The sequence below is a fragment of the Neoarius graeffei genome, chromosome 17, assembly GCF_027579695.1.
Source record: "Neoarius graeffei isolate fNeoGra1 chromosome 17, fNeoGra1.pri, whole genome shotgun sequence".
In the NCBI taxonomy this organism is placed as follows: Eukaryota; Metazoa; Chordata; class Actinopteri; order Siluriformes; family Ariidae; genus Neoarius; species Neoarius graeffei.
Genome location: NC_083585.1, coordinates 44,759,768 through 44,785,090, shown reverse-complemented (window position 1 = coordinate 44,785,090; position 25,323 = coordinate 44,759,768). Strand labels below are relative to the sequence as shown.

Sequence of the window (25,323 nt, the reverse complement as noted above, 5' to 3'; positions counted from 1 at the left end):
AAAAAGGGTAGTCCATATCACTCCAATCCTAAGGTCTCTGCACTGGCTCCCAGTGAGCTACAGAATTGACTTTAAGGCATTACTTCTTCTATTTAAAACATTAAATGGGATGGGACCCAGCTACCTACTGGATATGTTTCATTTATATGCACCAACTAGGTCTCTAAGATCACAGGAGAAAAACTTGCTAGTAATACCAGCTGTCAAAACGAAGTGTGGTGAAGCAGCCTTTAGTTGCTCTGCTGCTAAACTTTGGAACCAACTTCCAGATGAGATCAAAAATGCTCCTACTGTTGTTAGTTTTAAATCCAGGCTCAAGACAAAGCTGTTTTCAGATGCTTTCACTTGATTAATTTTTACCTAAAGTGTAATTAATTTCCTTTAACATCTCATCTCATTATCTCTAGCCACTTTATCCTTCTACAGGGTCGCAGGCAAGCTGGAGCCTATCCCAGCTGACTACGGGCGAAAGGCGGGGTACACCCTGGACAAGTCGCCAGGTCATCACAGGGCCGACACATAGACACAGACAACCATTCACACTCACACCTACGGTCAATTTAGAGTCACCAGTTAACCTAACCTGCATGTCTTTGGACTGTGGGGGAAACCAGAGCACCCGGAGGAAACCCACGCGGAGAACATGCAAACTCCACACAGAAGGGCCCTCGCCAGCCCCGGGGCTCAAACCCAGGACCTTCTTGCTGTGAGGCGACAGCGCTAACCACTACACCACCGTGCCGCCCTTCCTTTAACATAATTTATTTTAATTTTAATGATTTTACTTTAATTCTTTATTTTAATTTCTTTTTAATTTTGGATTTTAATGATTTTACTTTTACTTTAATTCTTTGTTACTGTTCTTATGCTTTTATTTTTTGTGAAGCACATTGAATTGCCTGTGTCTATGAAAGGCAAATAAACTTGCCTTGCCTTGCCTATGTTAGCAGTAGTGTGTTTCCAAAAGGCATTTCGGTATAAAATATAATTAGAAGCAAAAATCATTAGACAGTGAGCTGTAATCCTGTTTATTTATCTGGCCAGCAAGGTAGCTGAGAGTTTATGGGGGGGAACAAATACCCGGATGAGAAAACGAGCTCTGATTCGTCCAAACAAAACTCTATGCAGTCCGGAGAAATGGCCAACAGAGGCATTTACATTTTTTATATATATATATATATATATATATATATATATATATATATATATATATATAGTTGTATTGTGCCATGACACAACCATATCTGTAGAGTGAAGTACAAGCTTTCAATTATTATTTAGTTCCGGTTTTGGAGTGACGCAATGACGTTGCAGGGTCGCTGTGCGTCAGACACGCCCATCATCGGTCCTTTCTGGACACGCCCCTTTCAGCTGCAATGAGAAGTACGTGCTGATCTGACGGCGGAAAACCGGCCTGCAGAGGTGGGTTTGTTCTCTCTGTAACACTTAATGCTGCATAAATTACGTGGTATTTATGCTGAAAACATGATTGTCAGTCGCTACCTAAACCTACCCTAGTTGTGAAGAGTGTTTAGAGTGAAGAATAAGTTTACTAAACGGATTCTAGTTTGTTATTGGTGCTGTTTTTTGCGCTTGCGCACTGAGTGTTTAGTTTTATGTCTCTGCAGGGTCATGAAGCTTTTACTTTCAGACAGGGATCAACAAGATTTAGTTTACACCTGCAGTCATAAATCACACAGGGTAGATCACAGGGTGCAGCTGCTGTGTTTATGCAGTAAAAGCATTCAACGTTATAAAGCAATGATCCCAGGGATCTCTGTCCAACATGTAGTTGATCACCAAGGCCATGACTGTTTCTGACAATATCTGATTCTTTCATTTTGCATTGGAGCAAGACAATAAAGGCAGTGCACTTCTGCAACATCATTTCCACAAGTTCCTCTGTGTTTGTGTTGAGTTTAAAGAACTGCCTTTTGATGTCTTGCAGGGTCTGATCCCAAATTAAGAGCAAAAAGTGATCACTGCTTTCTTTTTGCATAAGTGTTTAGTAAACACTCTTATCCAGAAAGACATACAACAGGACCCTGACATACCCGCAGCCTGGGGAGCAGTTACGGGTTAGGTACCTTGCTTCAGGGGCATGTCAGCCATTCCTACTGGTCCAGGGAATCAAACCAGCGACCTTTTGGTCCCAAAGCTGCTTCTCTAACCTTTAGGGCATGGCTATAACATTGGTGACATTTTAACAATCCAACATTGGACTACGGCATTTTAAACTTGGCAGAACCGATCCCTCTCCAAGCTTGGACAATTTTAGAGTAGACACTTAAAGGAGATACGCAGAACTATGGCCTTACTTTTTGTTTATAAATGCCTTGAGACCTCAAGAATGGCACAGGAATAGTTTTAAGCGTTAACAATAAATCTAATATAGTAATTTTTACGATTAAAGTGATTCATACAGGTAGCGGTCTGAGCGAATTACCTTGACGTCCATAACGTCACAGCAGGAAGTCTATCGGTCTCATCGACATTTCCGCTATACTAAAACACAGAGCTGACTGCAAGTTTGAGCTTCCATTTTGAGCTAATTTATCGCCATGCCATGTAGATGTGTTGCTGGCCGGTGCAGCAACACGACAGAAGGTGGATTTACATTGCATTCATGGCCCAAGAATGTTCAAACTGTAAAGATTTGGACGCGTTTTGCTAGAAGTTCACGGATTGGGCGCCTACGAAGTGCTGTCTCCTCTGCTCTGCACATTTTACTGAAGACTCATATGAGACCTCTGATCCTTTGAGGAGTGTTGGCTATAAGCCCAAATTGAAAGAGTGTGCAGTATCAACAGTTAAAGGAAAAGAAAACTACAAGAAAAGGAAAGTAAGTTCATTTACACTAGTTCTCTGGAGTGTGAGCTGAGAGTTGTTGCTAAAACCCGGGACAGAATCGGACGGGATGGAACATGACATATTATTGCTTGGGCAGTGACCTCCGCGCAGTTGTTGCTAAAACCGGTGACGTCCCGTCCCGGGTTTTAGAAATTGCCTGAGCCAAGCAGTAATGGCGGAGTATTCAGTATGAAGAAAATGGAGAATGAGTGGACCAGCCATCTGATTTCTGCGCTGGATATGCTTGCCTCAGCAGCAATATCTCGCCCTTACGCGGTAGAAGTGAATGAACGGAGAACTGAACGAACAACTGAAAGTCAGATTGTTTCAAAACAATCGGCCACAAGGTCGGCCTTCAAGAAGCGAGAACACAGATGGTAAGATGCAACTCTCATTTGGATACAAAACAACAAAAACAACAACACTCGTTGTTTACCTGCATTTAGCTTAATACATGTAGCTTGTATTGTGTGTTTAAGTTACCGGTATAAGATTATTTAATTTGCTTCAGAATGTGATTGTCTCAGTTCATCTGATTATTTAATTTGCCTTTTACATTTTATCAGTGAAAATGCATGCATGTACATGTATGTTGCATAAGTTATAGCACCTATCCTGTTTTAATGAGAGTCAACCCACAATCACTGAAATCAAATCAGTCTTAGTTGAGCAAGTTGGTAACGGTATTTCTTACTTTCACCATAAATTTTTATATATATGACTTTGGTCTATAGCTGTCAACGGCTTCGGCCTTAAAACCAGTTACCGCCGTGACGTCACGCACTCAGGGCTGGCTGGCTCAGCGGGGCAGCTCGAATGCCAACTTTGCGGTCGATTTTAACTCTCAAAAATATATATATATTTTTATTCCCATTTATGCAGCATACAAGAGTCATGAATGGAGATTCTATCCACTCAGAAATGTATTTATAAATAAAGCTTCTGCGTATCTCCTTTAACCTAACTGCACGTCTTTGGGGGAAACCGGAGCACCCGGAGGAAACCCACTCAGACACGGGGAGAAGATTCACACTCCACACAGAAAGGCCCCCATCAGCCATGAGGTTCAAACCCAGAACCTTCTTGCTGTGAGGTGACAGTGCTAACCACTGCATCACCGCTAGTACCTATGTGTTTTAATAAACAATGTTTTTTAATATGGATATATGGAGGATCATTTCCTCTGGGACATGCATTATTTACTGTGGCTGCTTTTGACCTGGAGGCAAATTTCTTTTGCTTTCAGAGATTTGTAATATCTGTTCATAAACTTGATTATTTCTCAGATTTCTGCATCAATACAGTCTATGAAATGTCACAGTGAACATACTGGAGATTACTATCTGTTCTCCCACTGGGCTCAAACCCAGTACCTCCTTGCTATGAGGCGACAGTGCTAACCACTACACCACCATGCCACCCTAGTGTGCTACAGTACCAGACAAACATTTGGACACACCTTTGAATTCAGTATATACACTACCATCGATGTGTCCCAGTCATTTTAAAGTACACCTTTGCTTTCCTCTTTCAGTAAAAGGCATTCTGCTGAATTTCACGGTGCCATTTCAGCATTAAGCAGCGTGAAGATGTCACAGGCTAAACACATCCGAGTGCTCGTCCTCAATGACAAGGAGAACCTGGACAGGACCCTATTCCGCCTGGAACAAGGTAAGTAGGAGATTGTTTTGTTTTCTTTCTTGTAGTAATGTTTGTATCAGGACACTGAATAGCTGCCCCGAGAAATGTTTTATTTCCATTTTAGGCTTGATTCTTCACGACGGATTTGTGATTAGCTTTATTGTTCTTTCGCTCAGTAGATGTGGAAATGGAGCTCATGTGTGGCCTGTTTCTTTATCCATAGATGAAAGTGCTTGAGTAGTTTGATAAAAGGATAACTGACACAGCGTCTGTTACAGTATTCGTCATGTTCCAGCTGGAAAAAAAAATACTGTCAGATATTTTCTAGTACTTTGTCTGCTGAGAAAAGATGCTGCATTTCACAAGATCTCATCTCATTATCTCTAGCCGCTTTATCCTTCTAAAGGGTCGCAGGCAAGCTGGAGTCTATCCCAGCTGACTACGGGCGAAAGGCAGGGTACACCCTGGACAAGTCGCCAGGTCATCACAGGGCTGACACATAGACACAGACAACCATTCACACTCACATTCACACCTACGGTCAATTTAGAGTCACCAGTTAACCTAACCTGCATGTCTTTGGACTGTGGGGGAAACCGGAGCACCCGGAGGAAACCCACGCGGACACGGGGAGAACATGCAAACTCCACACAGAAAGGCCCTCGCCGGCCACGGGGCTCGAACCCGGACCTTCTTGCTGTGAGGCGACAGCGCTAACCACTACACCACCGTGCCGCCCCATTTCACAAGATGGTAAATAAATATCAAAACTAGAAGGGCACTCGGTAGAGTTCATACTTCCACCAAGCCACATATTATCAACATCAAAATCAAATCACTCTAACTTTGGATAATACTAAAGCTGTCTACCAAATTTCATCCAAATCTGTTCACTATTTTTTGAGTTCCGTTGGGAACAGACCAAAAAAAATAAATCCTGGATCCGCATACATATCCAGATTTGCTTCAAAATCTAATCAATTGTTCCTTGGCCCATGACTCATCTTTCCTCCAAGTTTCATCAAAATCTGTTCACTACTTTTTGAGTTATGTTGGGAACAAACAAATAAATGGAGGCGAAAACAACCTCCTCCAACAAACTTGGTGGAGGTAATAAGAACTGAAAGCCCTCGTTGTGTCACTGTATGAGGATTTGGAAAGCAGCTGGTGATGTGTTTCAGTCATATGAAGTTACAATCCTATTTGCATTTTAAAACGTATTTAACAAAGAAAAATATCACACATTACATTTTAGCTAAAGTGGCTGCACATACAGTGGGCTCCAAAAGTCTGAGCACAAATGCTGCTAGTTTGGATTCTTTTCTCATTTAATGCAACAATTCTTATGACAAATTATATTACTGACAACAAATTGAGTGAAATGGAGAATCTTTGAAACATTTACATGAAGTTCAGAGTTTCTTAGTGTTTGGTACAGCTGGTATGGACTCCACAAGCTTGTGCAAAACCTCACGATCCATTTTAGATCAAATCCATCACAGTGTCGTCTGAACGCATGCTTTAATCCCAGCTGGCATTTCAACGTCACGGATCGAGCCTGAATCACTGTTTCATTTTGTTTCAATTTCCAATATTGAATCAACGTTTTAATTTTCGCCATGGGTGAATGGATCTTTTGTTAAATTGTCAACGTTGATTCATAAGTATTTCGTTAACCTTTTTACAGCCATGAGCATGAAATGTGGTTTTTTTTCAATGTTGAAACAACAGCTGACATTATTTCAACCACATTTCAACGTTGAAGGCTGGTTACGTACTGGATTAGACATGAAGAAACTCTGACTTTTCGTACAAAGCCAATAACATGGTGAAGATCACATGTTTAAGTAGGAACCTAGAATAATCTTGCATATTAAATATTCAAGACATTGAACGTTTACTTTCTTTGTTTTAAATATTTCAAAATTCTGAAAGCTTCTGTTTTTCCTATCTTAAATGAAAAACAAAAATCCCAGCTTTTCATTGTGGGCTCAGGCTTTTGGAGCTCACTGTACTAGGACCTAACTGAGAGGGAAAATTTGCTGTTAGCAGTCCCATTTTTACAGAGCTATAGTTTCCAATAACCCTCAATAAGTTTTAGTTAAACTTTTTAGTTAAACTGATAGATGCATCAGTGTCTCCCATATATCCAGCAAAAAGAGTAAGAACCAAATGAAATCAGTGGCATATAGAGATGTAGGGGTGTGCAGGGAGACTTGGGACAAGTTTTCAGTTTTTGTAGATTGATCCCAGGGTGGCCGCGGGTCCTTAAAAAGTCTTAAATTTAATTTTCCTAAAATAAGGCCAGGGCGGTACGGTGGTGTAGTGGTTAGCGCTGTCGCCTCACAGCAAGAAGGTCTGGGTTCGAGCCCAGTGGCCGGCGAAGGCCTTTCTGTGCGGAGTTTGCATGTTCTCCCCGTGTCCGCGTGGGTTTCCTCCGGGTGCTCCGGTTTCCCCCACAGTCCAAAGACATGCAGGTTAGGTTAACTGGTGACTCTAAATTGACCGTAGGTGTGAATGTGAGTGTGAATGGTTGTCTGTGTCTATGTGTCAGCCCTGTGATGACCTGGCGACTTGTCCAGGGTGTACCCCGCCTTTCGCCCGTAGTCAGCTGGGATAGGCTCCAGCTTGCCTGCGACCCTGTAGAAGGATAAAGCGGCTAGAGATAATGAGATGAGATGAGATGATGAACTGTCCCAACTCTCCCCATTTGGCCATTTTGAAAAAAAAATCTTTAAATGTTTTTTCCCCATAATTTAAGTTTAATAATAAATACTATACATGGTAACTCTCGACTACAGACTTTAATTCCTAACAAATCCCGAATTCAGCAGCGTACATTACACTGTAGAGTGGAGGTGGAAGTGAAGCAGAAAATACAAGTTTGGGTTGATAAAATATTGAAGTGTATAGACCTGACCACAGTGCCCAGCTTCATGGCTCCAAAGGAAGTAGGTTACTCTCAGGGGCAACATCGAACTTCTGAAACCTGATTGGTTGAAATTAATTTCTGGGAATGCAAGCTGTCCCAAGTCTCCCTGCTCTCCCTTACCTCTAACATAATATCAGAACAAGTCAATAAGATGAAGTCTCACTGCAAATTTCTTGTTAATGTTTTGTAAACTCCTGGAACCTTAATATCAACTTATTCACTTCAGCTGGTATAGTCAGTCAGTACATTTACATGTAATACATTCGTCGTACAATACTGCAGGCGAGGATGAAACTTCTCAGGCTGTAGCTTTATAAAATTTGCCCCTATAGACATCACATTATTATTATTATTATTATTATTATTATTATTATTATTATTATTATTATTATTATCAACAGCTTTACACATCTTTCTCAGCCTCCACACTGCTTTTTTTTTTTTGTAAGTGCCATGACTGCAGCTTTTCTGCTGTTTGGCTGATTGATCTGTTGTGTATCTGGACTTGAATAACCAACACCGTGCTTCACCTCCAGGGTTTGAGTTGCAGTTCCGACTGGGGCCCACTCTTCAGGGGAAACATGTCCATGTACACGTCAACTACCCGGTTGAGGGAGAGCGTTTCGACCGCCACAGATTCCGTGCCCTCAAGTGGGTTAATCCCACCGGCAGAGAGGACGACTCAGATAAGTTCTGTTCCCTTGAGATGCACAGTGCTGGCTCTTACCAGTATTACTTCAGCCATGGGTAAGGAATAATAATAATAATAATAATAATAATAATAATAGCACCCCACAGTAATATTAGATTGCTACAACAATTGACTAAAATTGTATTGTAAAATTATGAAAAATATTTATGATCATAACATAACAGTGTTTTGAAAAACTCATTGCATGCTCAAGGATAATTTTTTATTTATTTATTTATTTTTTAATATACACTACCGTTCAAAAGTTTGGGGTCACCCAGACAATTTTGTGTTTTCCATGAAAAGTCACACTTTTATTTCCCACCATAAGTTGTAAAATGAATAGAAAATATAGTCAAGACATTTTTCTGGCCATTTTGAGCATTTAATAGACCCCACAAATGTGATGCTCCAGAAACTCAATCTGCTCAAAGGAAGGTCAGTTTTATAGCTTCTCTAAAGAGCTCAACTGTTTTCAGCTGTGCTAACATGATTGTACAAGGGTTTTCTAATCATCCATTAGCCTTCTGAGGCAATGAGCAAACACATTGTACCATTAGAACACTGGAGTGAGAGTTGCTGGAAATGGGCCTCTATACACCTATGGAGATATTGCACCAAAAACCAGACATTTGCAGCTAGAATAGTCATTTACCACATTAGCAATGTATAGAGTGGATTTCTGATTAGTTGAAAGTGATCTTCATTGAAAAGAACAGTGCTTTTCTTTCAAACATAAGGACATTTCAAAGTGACCCCAAACTTTTGAACGGTAGTGTACACACAACACTTGTGAATAAATTCAACTTTGTTTTAAACATAACAGTACCACACTGGATTTCTTTTTGTAAATTGAGCAAAATCCTAAAATACATTACCAAATCATAAGGATGTTACTTCATAGGGTGCACAAAGACGTCCTTCTGACATTCTCAGAATTTTCCAGTAACGTCTTACTGATGATTCAGAAACATTTGCAGCGTGTAAGACCAGCACAGGACCAATATGTTCATTGTTGTATGTCCTGACATGCTGTAATCACAATGCCATTTCAAAACATAAGACATGGCTTTGATATTCATAAAGATAGCAGAAAGTTATAATTAACGTTTTCCGTGTGACATTATTCAGTAGACTGAAGTCAAACAAGGACGTTATTAGCTTGGAGTGACTATCCTATCACCAAATTCTAGAGATCAGAACGTGAAACTGAAATCCGGTCCGAAGGAAACTGACCACTACTGATTTTATCATCATGTGTCAGTGATATTAATGCTGTATGTGTTGAATATGAAGGATATAGAACAGTTATTCCATGAAATCGAGTCGTACATCATGAGCTGATAGCCGACGAGGTGCGTAGCGTCGAGTCGGCTATAACCCATGTACGATGAGATTGAGTGGAATAACTGTTTTATTCTATCAACATTAACTGGATTTTGAGAAACGGAGCATTTTTATTTTTTGCAAATCTGATAAATAAAAGCTTTATACAAAACATCCGACAAAATCATTTCTGCTCAGAATGTAAACAAACCGGCGAAATGACAGTAGCAATTCGTGAAAAATGCGATAATAATAATAATTCTTAAAAAATAAAAAAGATGCGTTCTTACCATCAAATACTTTTATTCCATATTTTGTTGCACTTTTTTTTTGTATTTTTGGTGGGTTTTTGTTTTGGAGTCTAGTTTTTATTTCGTCCTCGGTTGGTTCAGCAACACACTCCGCCATTTTGTTTTTCTCTACTCACGGTATATGAGCTGATAGCTTCGTAGTAGAGTCGCCAATCAGAGTGCACGATTGCTCATATTCAGTGAATGTGGATCGAATAAAAAGTATTATCAGTTTGTGTCTGAGTGCTTTGTGCTTTCTATCTTTACAGGGATGAGGAGAAGGTTGGAGGCGGATATGTAGTGGTGGATCCGATGCTCCGTGTTGGTGCTGATAATCACGTCTTACCTTTAGACTGCATCAGCATCCAGACGTATCTGGCTAAATGTCTCGGCCCTTTGGATGAATGGCTCGACCGGCTCATGGTGGCCAAAGAGTCGGGTAAGAGGAAAGCAAAGACCCTGTAACTTTCAGATGTATAAGGGTAGAGTAGAGTAGAGAGAAAGGAGAGGTTTTTTTTTTTTTTTGAAATTACAGGTCAACCAAAAAAAAAAGGATTCGTGTAACTCGTAATGGAGACAGTGAGGCACATAAAGCTGTCCAAATAGTGTTCAAAACAGAGTGATGATTTCGAGATGAAATTTGTTTTAGAGAGCCTGGAAGCCTTCTTTCAATGTTCACTCACTTCTATGATTTAATAGAATTCACCTTGATATCCTGAATATCATGTTTCTGAACGTTTTTTTTTAAATTTTTTATTAATTTTTTTTTATTGGTGTGACACTATGGAATCAATTTTGTGCCAAAATGTTCATACAATACTTTTGAAATATCAAACAAAAACGACAAATCAAAATACAAAAAAAAAAGTCAATTTTTTTAGACTGGCAAACAAATTATTCGTGTAATCGTGCAAAATATCAGTCTATTACTCTTCAGAAACCTTTTATTTTTGTTCCACATCTATCTCAGTTTTGTTTGACGTAATTTATTTTGGTTGCGATTCCAGCTTTCTCGTTTGCGCTCCCTGACTTTTTGCTTGCAGTTTTGGCACAAACTTCATGTGTGGGTGGGCTGTCCAGGAATGCATTCCCATTGGCTAACTTGTGTTTGACCGACAGCTACGCTCAGCGATTCCCCTGGAGGCTGTTGCGGCCATTTCCTACTCGGATTTTGGCAGACTGTTTGATGAGTGTAATATCATAGTCGCCACTGAAGTCCACTCGATCCTTGTTTACCGTCAATGGATCGGTCACTCGTCAAACAGTCCTCCAGAATCCGAGTAGGAAATGGCCGCAACAGCCTCCGGGGGAATGGCTGAGCGTAGCTGTCAGTCAAACACAAGTTAGCCAATGGGAATGCATTCCTGGACAGCCCACCCACACGTGAAGTTTGTGCCAAAACTGCAAGCAAAAAGTCAGGGAGCGCAAACGAGAAAGCTGGAATCGCAACCAAAATAAATTACGTCAAACAAAACCGAGAAAGACGCGGAACAAAAATAAAAGGTTTCTGAAGAGTAATAGACTGATATTTTGCACGATTGCATGAATAATTTGTTTGCCAGTCTAAAAAAATTGACTTTTTTTGTGCGTTTTGATTTGTCGTTTTTGTTTGATATTTCAAAAAACATTTTGGCACAAAATTGATTCCATATGACACCTGCAGTTCATGTAAAAGCTTCCTCCTGTAAAGTGTAGTTGCATTGGTATCTCAGTTTCAGCTGCACGTAACCTCTGCTTATCTCTTTGGTTTGTTTGAGATGAGATTTAAATCCATGATTGTCCCGAGTCAGTGGACGAACTCATGTCGGTCAATAATCAGCACAATTTACATCGACCCACTGACTCCAGAATATTTAACACACTGAAAATGAATGAATATTTGTTTTATCTGAGTGAAAAATGACCAACCATGATGTACCCTGTTCCTGAAAAGTTAAAATAGGTGTATCCCTTCAACTATTGCATTATTTTTTTTTTCAAAGCCCAAAATCCCGTCATTCCGTTAACAGACTGAGAACCTCATGAAAGCTTAAAGTGCCATGTTTAATGCTAACTGCCAGCTGCTGTAGAGTGATACCGGCAGTTTGTTTACCGTAGACGGGACGTGTGTCCTGGAGGGCATTTGCTTGTACACAGACTTGACGAGTCCAGGATGAATCATCAAAAATGTTTCACAGTTTTCCCAAAAATAGTAAACTGTAAAATTAAAATAGTATTATTTCTGTCTGTGGCAACTTGTGGCTCTGAGAAAAAGCTCCTGTTTATGTTTCATAGGGATAAGCATTGCTTCATCTGCTGTCTCTACAGGTTAACCTGGAGGATTATTTTTAACACTTTAGCCCTAATGTAGCTGATTAGCCAAAACATGCAGCATCTGATGTTTGTTTATCTTTCCACATGGTTAATGTAGCTAATAAGTCAAGGAAGTCTCTTTCATCAAATTTAACCACATCCTTTGACCACATCCAGTTTCTCAGTAATGTTACACAGACTTGCTGGTGTGGTTTGAAAGACAGTGTGACTTACTGACATCTAAAAACACGACTGAACTAAACCTTCATACTGTAAGGGTATGAGGACGGCCATCGTGTAGAATTGTTAATCTTAAGCTGTGTCTCAATTCGCGTACTTCCTGTAGTACACTTCCACATACACTACCGTTCAAAAGTTTGGGGTCACCCAGACAATTTTGTGTTTTCCATGAAAAGTCACACTTTTATTTACCACCATAAGTTGTAAAATGAATAGAAAATATAGTCAAGACATTTTTCTGGCCATTTTGAGCATTTAATCGACCCCACAAATGTGATGCTCCAGAAACTCAATCTGCTCAAAGGAAGGTCAGTTTTATAGCTTCTCTAAAGAGCTCAACTGTTTTCAGCTGTGCTAACATGATTGTACAAGGGTTTTCTAATCATCCATTAGCCTTCTGAGGCAATGAGCAAACACATTGTACCATTAGAACACTGGAGTGAGAGTTGCTGGAAATGGGCCTCTATACACCTATGGAGATATTGCACCAAAAACCACACATTTGCAGCTAGAATAGTCATTTACCACATTAGCAATGTATAGAGTGGATTTCTGATTAGTTGAAAGTGATCTTCATTGAAAAGAACAGTGCTTTTCTTTCAAAAATAAGGACATTTCAAAGTGACCCCAAACTTTTGAACGGTAGTGTAGTACACTGTGCACACTATACACTTATTTGCATAGTACATGAATTTCAACAGGGCCGTGTTGTCTCAAATCAAACACAAGTTGTGCACTTTGCAGGAATGATGACTGGTGGTCCCTCCCCTTCTGTTACGTAGCCAAGATGGTGATTGAACTGAGACACACCATCAGTACACTTAAAGTGCATATCACGGGTAAATTCAGGAGCAAAATCAATGTAATTCTCCTATTTTATATTAAACTTTGGTCAAATATCTGTCACATTTTGCATTTTGTGCAATATTTTTTTTACCTTGCGCAATACCAGAAAAATTCAGTTGAAATCAAGCCATTTGAGGCGAATTGGTCCGCCTCTGAAAAAACTTGGCATTTGGATTTCCCGGCAAACATTGATTTTCGTGATGTCGCGTGTGGGACGCCTCCCTCTGAATCCTACGCCAGCGCTGGTTTGTTTATGAGAAAATGACCTGGTGGGTTTCTGCAAATTTCTTCAATGTTATCGCGTAATTATTAAAATGGTTAACAGATGTATCGTAGGAGGGTGTAGCAACACCAAGTTTGATGGGATTAGCACTCCTCGTTTCCCACATTGCGCTCAGGCAACAATTCCATATTTCAATGCAAAATCACTAGCTGCTAAACTTGGACTACACAGGCTGTGCACTGAAACTGTGCAAAGCTCGCGCAGCCTGCTGGCGCTTCCGCAGGTAACGTCACAAATCTGGCTCCAAATTCCCTTAGGATTTTCCCAGACAGGTTTGTTTGTTTGTTTGTTTGTTTTCTGCTGTAGACAGATGGCCTTGTGCAAAATTACCCTTCTGGATGGGTGTGTAAAGGGACATCTCATCTCATCTCATTATCTCTAGCCGCTTTATCCTTCTACAGGGTCGCAGGCAAGCTGGAGCCTATCCCAGCTGACTACGGGCGAAAGGCGGGGTACACCCTGGACAAGTCGCCAGGTCATCACAGGGCTGACACATAGACACACCCATTCACACTCACATTCACACCTACGCTCAATTTAGAGTCACCAGTTAACCTAACCTGCATGTCTTTGGACTGTGGGGGAAACCGTAGCACCCGGAGGAAACCCACGCGGACACGGGGAGAACATGCAAACTCCGCACAGAAAGGCCCTCGCCGGCCCCGGGGCTCGAACCCAGGACCTTCTTGCTGTGAGGCGACAGCGCTAACCACTACACCACCGTGCCGCCCCTATAAAGGGACATACTTTCATATAAAAAAAACCCCCGAATTTGGTCCAGGATACGCACTTTAAGCCCCACCACCAAAAGTCAGAACTGTAGTGAAAATTTAGAACCGATACAAATGAGGAAATGTTAAATAAGGAATATTTCTGAATTATTTGAGAACAAGATTATACAACTTGGCAAGTGTATATACAGTACTGTGTAAAAGTCTTAGGTACATACAAAGAAATGCTGTCGATCAAAAATGGTTAAAAAATAATTAAATTAAATGTTTCAACACTAAAAAAAAAATTATATAAGCCATAAATGAAATAAAGTCAATATTTGGTGTGAGACGACCTTTCGCTTAAAAAAAATAGTAGTCTGAGGTACAGTGAGTGCAGTTTTATGCAGAAATGAGCTGTAGGTTTTACTGAGCATCTTACAGAACCAGCCACAGTTCTTCTGGACACTTTGACTGTCCCACTCGCTTCTTCATTTTGCCCCAAAACCCAGCAGCCTTCATTATGCTTTATTTTTTACTCTGAAAACTGCTCTGTTATGTAATATGCTGCTCAGATACAAAAACATTTCTGTAACATTTAATTTAGTGCTGGAAAACGAACATTTGGACTCTAAAATATTTTTGTACCGACTTGATAATGTAGAAGTCTCATCTCATTATCTCTAGCCGCTTTATCCTGTTCTACAGGGTCGCAGGCAAGCTGGAGCCTATCCCAGCTGACTATGGGCGAAAGGCGGGGTACACCCTGGACAAGTCGCCAGGTCATCACAGGGCTGACACATAGACACAGACAACCATTCACACTCACATTCACACCTACGGTCAATTTAGAGTCACCAGTTAACCTAACCTGCATGTCTTTGGACTGTGGGGGAAACCGGAGCACCCGGAGGAAACCCACGCGGACACGGGGAGAACATGCAAACTCCGCACAGAAAGGCCCTCGCCGGCCCCGGGGCTCGAACCCAGGACCTTCTTGCTGTGAGGCGACAGTGCTAACAACTACACCACCGTACCGCCCACTAATGTAGAAGTCATAAAATAGAAATCGATAAAGTTTATATGAAAAAAAACCCAGGATGCCTTTGACTTTTCCACAGTACTGTATATATGAAGATTTGGGTAACATTTTTGGTGAAATAAACTTCCATTATTTGGTCGCCACTTCAGCTTCACAGCTCCACTACAAAAAGAAAATTTTTTGGCTGATCCACTACATTTAGGCTGACTAGAGAGTTCAGTTTTCCCCAAAACAGCATGATGTTGATATTCGACACATGCATACATGGGAGATGTTAAAGTGTGTATTGTAATTTTAGCAAAAACGGTACTCCAGTCTTCATATCTGGCTTATAACGATGAATTTTTCCCTTGCTGCTGCTGTTTGGAGCACACTGGAAATCTGAAATGTGTGATTTTTTTTTTGCAGGCTATAACATGATCCACTTCACGCCGCTGCAGACGCTGGGTGAGTCGCGCTCCTGCTACTCTCTGGCTGATCAGCTAGAGGTGAACCCCGACTTCTCTCCTCCGGGCAAGAAGTACGACTGGAGTGATGTGGGCAACCTGGTGGAGAAGCTGAAGAACGAGTGGAACATGCTTTGCATTACTGATGTTGTTTACAACCATACAGGTGTGTGTGTGTGTGAGAGAGAGAGAGAGAGAGAGATGAATAGACTAAAGGGCAAAAAGTGCTGCCGCATCACTCTTTTTAATTCACTTCGGTGTTATTTGTAAAGCACTTTTAACAATAGACACTGCCGCAAAGCAGCTTTACAGAAATATCCTCCTGACAACCAACCCATAGACTTGTCCTCTGTAGTTGACATTTGTTTTACGTGCACACCCTCTTACTCTTTCAAGTTATTCACTTGAATCCTGGTGTCTTGTAAAGAGTACATCCTGGGCTTTCCAATGATATATCATGTGATTAGGAGGGTTGCTGGGAAATTCCTAGTAAGGAAATCACACCAAAAGAGAAATTGAGAGACACGTTTTTTTCTTGGTTCCCAGGAGGCTATATCAATTCCGGAAATATATGAATTTATAAATTTCTCCCTAATGAACAAGCTTGAGGCAACAGTGGCAAGGAAAAACTTCCTGAGACACCGTGAGGAAGAAACCTTGAGAGGAGCCAGGCTCAAAAGGGAACCCATCCTCATCTGGGTGATGAGTGTGATTATAAATGAATCACTTCTATAACTGTGTCCCGTTTAGTCAAAAAGTGAAGGAAATGCATTCGTTATCAGCTGTTCACTGTTTAAGACCTGAGTGCAAAACCGTTCATGGCAATTGTCGGCTTAAGTCTTCCTAGCAAAACTGTTTGTATCAACTGCAGTCCAATGCCATCCTCCAGTTTCTAATGCCGCTTTTCCACTACCAGCGCGGCTGAGTTGGGCTGAGCCGTGTCGAGCTGAGTCGAGCTGAGTGGGGCTGTTGGAGTTGCGTTTCGACTACAACCGCGCTGAACCGTGCTGGCTGGAAGTGGGTGGACACATTGGGTGGAGTTAGCGAAAGTGGGTGGACGTCACGTGATGTCGTTAGGCGGCGCAAACAGTGACATCAGTGACCTTTTAAGCGGTAGTCTCACGACCCGGATAGTAAACAATAAACATGGAGGACATGGAGTCGTTAGTGTCGCTGGTCTTGGTGCTGTGGCTTGTTGTCACCGACAACGCCAACAGATACTGGCAAGAGCGTATAGATGAGGCGAGGCGCGGTGCATAAGGCTTCAGAAATTCTCGTAATTCGTAATTCTTCTTCTTCCGGGTTTACGGTGTTTACAGATCCCAGCGCGCTCGTGGGCCGTGTGTGGGCATGTGAGGACACTCCTCCTCACCAGTCAGTGCACAGGGGAGTGTCTGCTCACGCCCCTAGCCCCACTCGGCTCGGTTTGGCTCGCTTCAGCCCTACTCCAAAACCGTGCGAGTTTTGGGGGCTGAGCAGGGCTGAAGCGAGCTGAGTCGTGCTGCTCTAAGGTAGTCGAAACGCGAGCCGTGTCGGGCTGAAGTGAGCTGAAGCGAGCTGAAGTGAGCTGAAAAAGGGTAGTGGAAAAGGGCCATTAGTGCACCCTTATGAGTGCTGTCCTTATGGGGCCATCCTCATCCTCATCTCTTTAGATCGATGAAGCAAGGGTTAAATCTCACTGGCTCTGCTAGTCGAACGTCATTGTGGGTGATATAGGAGACGTAAACCAAAATGAAAATACACCAATAGGACAATGAAGGAAGTTTAAGCTAAAAAGGTCAGTCTGAAGTACCACTGAAGAGCTCATTTCTTAAAGATTATTCACGGTGGGTTTTTCAGATTCAAGTCGTAATCCACACTTTTTTTTCTATATAATAAATTTCTGAGCACAAGCAGGACGTGTGGATTAAACATAACAAATTGTTGTACCTTTTAATGATCAGCTGTAAAGTACAGCTATGCAGTGTGTGTGTGTGTGTGTGTGTGTGTGTGTGTGTGTGTGTTGCATTTTGTACTGTTTGCTCACTGTTCACACCGTAACTTTCCACAAGCAGCAGTGCTGTCATGGTCGTCTTTATCTTTAATTTTTTAGGATTATTGGCACGACTGGATCTCAAATGTTTAATAATGAGGAGCAATTTTCATACCGGATTATAAATCACCATTAGAGGTTTATCACTGAACCTTCAGGCCACAGAATCCGGCACGGCACGGTGGTGTAAGTGGTTAGCACAGTCACCTCACAGCAAAAAGGTTCTGGGTTCGAGCCCAGCGGCCAGCGGGGCCTTTCTGTGTAGAGTTTGCATGTTCTCCCCGTGTCTGCGTGGGTTTCCTCCGGGTGCTCTGGTTTTCCCCACAGTCCAAAGACATGTGGTTAGGCTAATATGGGACGGCCTTGAGCGAGGCACCTAACTCCCAACTGCTCCCCGGGTGCTGTTAGCATGGCTGCCAACTGCTCTGGGTATGTGTGTGTGCTCATTGCTCGTGTGTGTGTGTGTGTGTGTGTGTGTTCACTGCTTGAGATGGGTTAAATGCAGAGAGGAATTTCACAAGTGTGTGATGAATAAAGTTGTGCTTTCTTTTTTGCTTTTCCAAACGTGTTACACAGTATTTAATAATCTTAAACATTTCATAGCGTATAAACAGTTCTTTAATAATTCACTTGTATGTTGTGTGTGTTTTTTTTTTTTTTGTGCAGAAAATAAGAACAAACTTGAACACATCAGGTCCTGACTCTTAAAGTACATCCTTTATTACAGTCCAGTGCGATTTAAAAGGTCACGCTGCCTAAAAGATACACTGCAGCACATCACAGCAGCTTGTGTGTCTGAGTTCAGCTCCAAAAATACCTCCGCGCGCCTCAGCGCTGTGGGACTGTTATTGAAACACAGCCATCTCTGAAAGCTTGTGAAATCTGGCAGCTCTGCTGTTTGGTGGATTTCCTAATGAGGCCTCTGAGAGCTGGACTTCATGACCAACTGCGGAATAACGTTCTTTAGCTTCACACACTGATCATGATGGAGTGATTATTCGTTAAGCTCAAGCAGAGTGAGGTGTGAAAATCTGAAGCACGTGTGTAAAGGTCACGAGAGGAAGCACGTACTGCATTAGTGTAGCTTTTATTGACCATGTTAAACACTAATACTAATATTAATGTGGATTTTTCATATGGAAGGCAAGATTACACACACGCGCGCACGCACACACACAGTATTTAGAGAACTTAAAGGTCACACAGTGTGAGAAACTTTATCTTCACCTCCAACTAAATGTCACATTGCTGAGGAGGAGCAGAAAAGTGTGTGTGTGTGTGTGTGTGTGTGTGTGTGTGTGTGTGAGAGAGAGAGAGAGAGAGAGAGAGCTAGAGTAACTGCACCGACTGACCCGAAACATACGCTGTATGTTTAATAGAAAGTTAATTCTTTCTTTCTTTTTGTTCTTTCTTTTTGTTCCTTCCTTCTTTCTTTTTGTCCTTCCTTCCTTTTTTTTTTTGTTTGTTGTTCTTTCTTTCTTCCTTTACATTCCTTATATATTGGTAATCATACCGGTACATCACTTTACTGTAGCCAATAAGATGCAGTAGTAGTGGAGGGAAAAACATTAAGCTCGACTCGTGTCCATTTACAGTAACGGAGCGAGGCTTAGCAGCTGAGCAATAAAAGTCTTAGTCAGGGGCTGAGCAGTTGCTCTTTGGCGGTCCTGGGATTTGAACTTTTAACCTTGTTGCTACAAATAAAATAAAATAAAAAACCTCACCTTCTGATCCTATTTGCATTATAGAAATACAGCACTGTGCAAAAGTCTTAGGCTCCCTATTTTTTTTTTCATACAAACTTTGTTACACATTTCTATTTTATAACTTCTACATCAGCCCTGCGATGACCTGCTGACTTGTCCAGGGTGTACCCTTCCTCTCGCCCATAGTCAGCTGGGATAGGTTCCAGCTCGCCTGAGACCCTGCAGGGGTGTCAAACCTGATCCATAAAGGGCCGTGTGGCTGCAGGTTTTCATTCCAGCCATGCAGCAGCACCCTGATTTGGCTTATTCAATCAACTGACACACCCACCCTTTAATCAAGGGTGGGTGTGGCTGCAAGTATTTGACTGTGTGAAGACAGTTCAGTTGATTGAATGAGCCAAGTCAGGTGTGCTGCTGCATGGCTGGAATGAAAACCTGCAGCCACACGGCCCTTTATGGATCAGGTTTGACACCCCTACTCTACAGGATAAGCGGCTACAGATAATGGATGGATGGATAAACTTCTACATTATCAAGTCGGTACAAAAACATTTTAGAGTCCAAACGTTCGTTTTCCAGCACAAAATTAAATGTTACAGGAAAAATGTTACAATCTCCTTTAAAAGACAATTATCTGTTCACTTCTTTGAGAAACTTGCTTTGTACCATCCTCCGTAACGTATGATTTTTTTTTCTCTATTATCCTAAATGTGTCATAAGTCTTTATATTTTTGTAATTTGTGGGGGTTGAATGTCAATTGGGGCTTACGCCCTGTTTTCTTCTCCTGTCACGTTTTTTTTTTTCTTCTTTATTTTTGTTATACACATGTATATATTTATTTATTTATTTATTGTTTGTTTGTTTGTTTGTTTGTTTGTTGTAATTTATACTTTATGTGTACCCATATTTTATGTGACAAATAAATTAAACTAAACTAAACTAAGAAAAAAAAAGTTTGTATCTGAGCAGCATATTACATAAGTGAGCAGTTTTCAGAGTAAAAAATAAAGCATAATGAAGGCTGCTGGGCTTTGGTGCAAAATGAAGAAGCGAGTGTGACAGTCAAAGTGTCCAGAAGAACTGCGGCTGGTTCTGTAAGATGCTCAGTAAAACCTACAGCTCATTTCCGCATAAAACTGCACTCACTGTACCGTACCTCAGACTACTATATATATATTTTTTTTAAGTAAAGGGTCGTCTCACGCCAAATATCAACTTTATTTAATTTATTATGGCTTACTGCTGTTTATAGTATTTTTTTAAGACATTGAAACTTTTCATTATTTTTTTAAAACCATTTTTGGTCTACATTTCTTTATGTGTGCCGAAGACTTTTGCACAGGACTGTATATCATTGTTTGATTGGCTCGAAATAATTCCCTGCTTTTCCTCAAACACTGGATCACTGGGGCTGAGCAAATAGGAAAATGTCAAGCATCTAAACAAATACACCAGTGAGACAGTTTGCACTAGCTAATTGATCATTTGATAAAAAGAAGAGACAAACACGTGAGTGCTGTGGTTGAGCTGCTCAGGTTTCTGATGTGTCTGTGGTTTAAAATTGGAGTCGGTTCTATAAAAAAGATTAAATCACTGTGAATGATTTAAATGATGGTGAGCACATGCCTACATTTGCTCATGTGGTTGTAGCAGGCAGTGCATTTCAGCTTGTGGACATTAACCTGTTGCAGGGTCATGAGGAACAGCTGCATATTAGATTATATAAACTTTGTATGAAAAATTAATATATTTAATCTCATCTCATCTCATTATCTGTAGCCGCTTTATCCTGTTCTACAGGGTCGCAGGCAAGCTGGAGCCTATCCCAGCTGACTACGGGCGAAAGGCGGGGTACACCCTGGACAAGTCTCCAGGTCATCACAGGGCTGACACATAGACACAGACAACCATTCACACTCACATTCACACCTACGGTCAATTTAGAGTCACCAGTTAACCTAACCTGCATGTCTTTGGACTGTGGAGGAAACCGGAGCACCCGGAGGAAACCCACGCGGACACGGGGAGAACATGCAAACTCCGCACAGAAAGGCCTTCGCCGGCCATGGGGCTCGAACCCGGACCTTCTTGCTGTGAGGCGACAGCGCTAACCACTACACCACCATGCCGCCCCTAATATATAATAATTTCTATAAAACTATATCTTGACTGTATATACGACCGTATCATTTGTGTGTATGTTATGTGCATGTACCTGCTGTTTCTTTGTATAAATTGTGTATATGCTTCAATGACAACTTCCAACATCGCAGTGAAGAAATTCCCATGATCCTCTGTGCTTTGTTTTTCTCGTATAGCTGCAAACAGTGTGTGGATCCAGAAACACCCCGAGTGTGGCTATAACCTGGTGAACTCACCCCACCTGAGACCTGCGTGGGTGCTGGACAGAGTGCTGTGGCACGTCACCTGCGATATCGCTGACGGGAAATACACCGAGCGTGGAATCCCAGCCCTCATACGCAACGAGCAACACCTCAATGTGTGTGTGTGTGTGTGTGTGAGAGAGAGAGAGTTGTTGTTGTTTGTATAGAGACAGGAAGTTGGGTTTTAACTCTCTTCCTTTTAGGCCATCCGTGGGATCTTCTGGCAGGATGTGTTTCCTAAGATTAAGCTGTGGGAGTTCTTCCAGGTCAAAGTTGAGCCAATACTGGAGCAATTCAGGACTTTACTCCAAACTGGTGAGTTTGTTTTTTTAAAAAAATAAGACATTAGAAAGAAGAAATAATTATTTCCCAGTAATTGCACGTCTGCAGTCAGGATATGATGCATAACACTGACATCATGATAATATATCACAACTTTTTTTTTTTTTAAGATTTCTTGGACATTGCGATTTAAAAAAACCCCTCTTTTTTAATAATTACATTATAAATAATTACAATAAACTGACTGGAAATATCTTTAAAACATATTTTTAAAAATCTTTAAAAATCTTTTTATTTTTAATGATTTTGTAAGTAAAAATGATATTTTTAAAAGGCAAAAATTGAAATAAATTCATTATAAATTTACAAATTGATTATATAATTTTTTTCATGCAGTACTACAGTTTTCCCCTTTACTCTTTTTCTGCTGGGTTCCTTTTGAAAACTTGTATGCTGTGATCGTGGAACTAGACCCCTTCGCATGTTTGTAAACAAACCGAGCGTTGCCAGGATGCGTGCGCAGCCTGGACTCAGAAACAATGGCGCTGCCCATAGACCGGCATTATGAGCTGTCAGATTATGCCAAACAATTGTCGTTACAAGATCGAGAATGCTACATAAATAAGTTAACTCTAACAAGTGGACATCGCCTACCGGATCCGCATTTAATTAAAGAGTGGACGGACGATGTTAGTAAGTTTTCCTCTGAAACCTGAAGGCAGTCATACTATTTACAAAAAAATGTCAAACTCAAAAAAAAAAAAAAAACTATTTACAAAAGTAGCCTGCCATCAACATTCTGGTTACAGCGAGACTACAACTTGATTAACAATGGGCCATTCATATTCATTTTGTTTTAATCAAATTATGCCAGTGATGTGATGGCAATGTGGCTTTAGCTACAACAGCAAATACCAACACTAAGCAGCAATGTGCAGGAGGTAATGGCATGAAAGGAATGATAGTGTAAAGAGTGCAGCTAAGAGAAATCAGAGCTGCGTAAAAAGCGAGAGGCATCTGGGAAACGTGAATTCTGGTCAGACGAATCAGTATTCCAGGTCTTTTTTGCAACAAATGGACGTCGTGTGCTCCAGACCAAAGACAAAAAGGACCATCCAGACCCTTATCAGCAACAAGCCCAAAAGCCAGGGTCCGTCATGATATAGGGTTGGGTCAGTGCCCTTGGCAGAGGTAGCTTACACTTCTGTAATGGCAGCATTAATGGAGGAAATCCACTGAGATTTTGGAGTAACATGTGCTGCCATCAATATGACATCTTTTCCAGGGATATTTCAACAAGACAATGCAAAACCACATTCTGCACACATTACGAAGGCATGGCTGTGGAAGAAAAGGGTGCCTGAGAATGTGGTGAATTTTTAAACAAAATAATAATAATAATAATAACAAAGACCCTGTACTGTTGCACTCTTTAAGGCCTGTTTGCGGGAAGAATGGGGCAAAATAACACCTGAAACGCTTCATCACTGGGTGTCTTCAGTCCCTAATCGTCTTTGAGAAGGAATGGCAACATTATAAAGTGGTAACTGTTTTACCGTGCCAACAACTTTTGAAACGTGTTGCAAGAATCAAAATTGAAATGTTTTTTTTTTTCCAAAATAATCATTAAAATTAATGACGTAAAACATCAAATAATGTGCTGCTGGATTGTTGTGAGTGAAATACAGATAAAATATTATTTACATATCATTGATTTCAGTTTTAATTTCAGTTTCAACATACCGTCCCATCTTCTTCTGTTTTGGGGTTGTTGAAAAGAAATAAGCAGTTAAAAATACTAATTAATACAATCAGTGTTATAATAAAAGTTTAAAAAGTCTGGGATGCTTGAAATATTTGTAACTGTGTTCATCCCTTTAAAACCAACTGTGTGTGCAGGGGCCAAACCTGACAGAAGCAAACTGGACGACAAGAAGCAGTTCAGGATCATCCAGGACCCTCAGTACAGACGCTTTCAGAGCTCAGTGGACTTAAATTTAGCCCTGGAGCTTTTTGTGCCCCGTGGGTCAGTGCGTTATAAAGTGTGCTGGTTATTGGCTTGGAGTTTGTCTCTGTGTAGGATGTGTGTTTACATTGACCAGTGCTTTTGATTTCACTGAAAGGGGTAATTATGGGATAGTTACAGTCCACAACCATTCAGATCTGATGGAATAATGTTTACATTAGGACTACATTGATGCCATATTTTCAAGCAAATATAAATAGAGTACTTGTTTTTTGGTACTTGACAATGTCCCGGATGTGATTTGTGTCGTCATAGGAACAGCCCAGGAGCCATAGAGGAATGCTGTACCTGGTTCAGGCAGAGGTTGGAGGAGCTGAATGGAGAACAGTATCGAGAAATCAACTATCATCAGGAGCAGGTCAGAGCTGCTACTGTTACACCGGTGGTGGGGTTTTTTCTATGAATTTTGTAATTGAGCTAAAAAATTGAATGAAAATCATCATGGATCAGGTATCTACTGTGCCTTTTATACACGTCTTTTTAAAATAATAGCTTTGCACTAAATCAAATTAACACAGTTTTCTTAACCCTTAATTCTAATGTGATCAGTTATCCATGACGAGTTTTAGGCTACATCCACACGACAACGGCAACGAGATTTTTTTTTTTAAATATCGCGTCCACATGGGCAACAGATCAGTAAAATATCAGGTACATGTGGCAACGCAACGCTTGCTGAAAACGATGCAATACACATGCCACACCGCTACGTGCGCTGTAAGACGGTCCCATCGGAGACACCAGAACAATAGAAGAAGTAGACGCATGCGCATAAACCCCTTCTTCTGTAGCATCAGCCACATAAAGTTTTGATTATTAATCAGTAGCGTAAAACGAAAGACGCGGAAAGAGGAATGAACGGGGGTAGATGGAAGCCGGTACGCCAACATTCTGATATCCTCCAGAATTCTTTAATGGTCCGGAATAAATTGAATGCTACACGTTGATGGATTACTTTGTTCTTCTACGCCCTTTTTGAGGAATGTATTGTCGGACTTAAACCAACATCTGAAGAGGTGAGATCGCGCCTTTTTTTTTTCCTATTTTTGCTGGCAGGATTGTTTTTGTTTTTGGAAAGCGCACGGGCGGTGTGCAGTTTGGTTATACTGCTTACGCAGTGTTTGGACTAAAGACTCTGCCCTAAGGGCTATTCTCTCTCTCTCTCTCTCTCTCTCTCTCTCTCACTCACTTTGCACCATTACACAATAAATATTCACAGTGAAAATATTTTGTAAGCGCGTTTCATGAACCAAGTTATAGGATTTGTTGACAACTCGCATCGAGTTCGTTACACTTCTACCCG

The 25,323-nt window shown here is 41.0% G+C and overlaps 1 protein-coding gene across 2 annotated transcripts in view; it reads left to right on the top strand.

The window, feature by feature from the left end:
* Nucleotides 1-1,343: 1,343 nt before the first annotated feature.
* Nucleotides 1,344-25,323, top strand: part of agla (amylo-alpha-1, 6-glucosidase, 4-alpha-glucanotransferase a) — an 80,723-nt gene continuing 56,743 nt past the window's right edge. For both annotated transcript variants that reach the window (XM_060944300.1, XM_060944301.1), the window contains exons 1-9: nt 1,344-1,422; nt 4,385-4,521; nt 7,960-8,170; nt 10,000-10,169; nt 15,552-15,755; nt 21,647-21,828; nt 21,916-22,027; nt 23,894-24,020; nt 24,276-24,378. In XM_060944300.1, the coding sequence (XP_060800283.1) occupies nt 4,440-4,521; nt 7,960-8,170; nt 10,000-10,169; nt 15,552-15,755; nt 21,647-21,828; nt 21,916-22,027; nt 23,894-24,020; nt 24,276-24,378 (1,191 nt within the window). In that variant the 5' untranslated portion in view covers nt 1,344-1,422; nt 4,385-4,439. The remainder of the gene's footprint in view (nt 1,423-4,384; nt 4,522-7,959; nt 8,171-9,999; nt 10,170-15,551; nt 15,756-21,646; nt 21,829-21,915; nt 22,028-23,893; nt 24,021-24,275; nt 24,379-25,323) is intronic.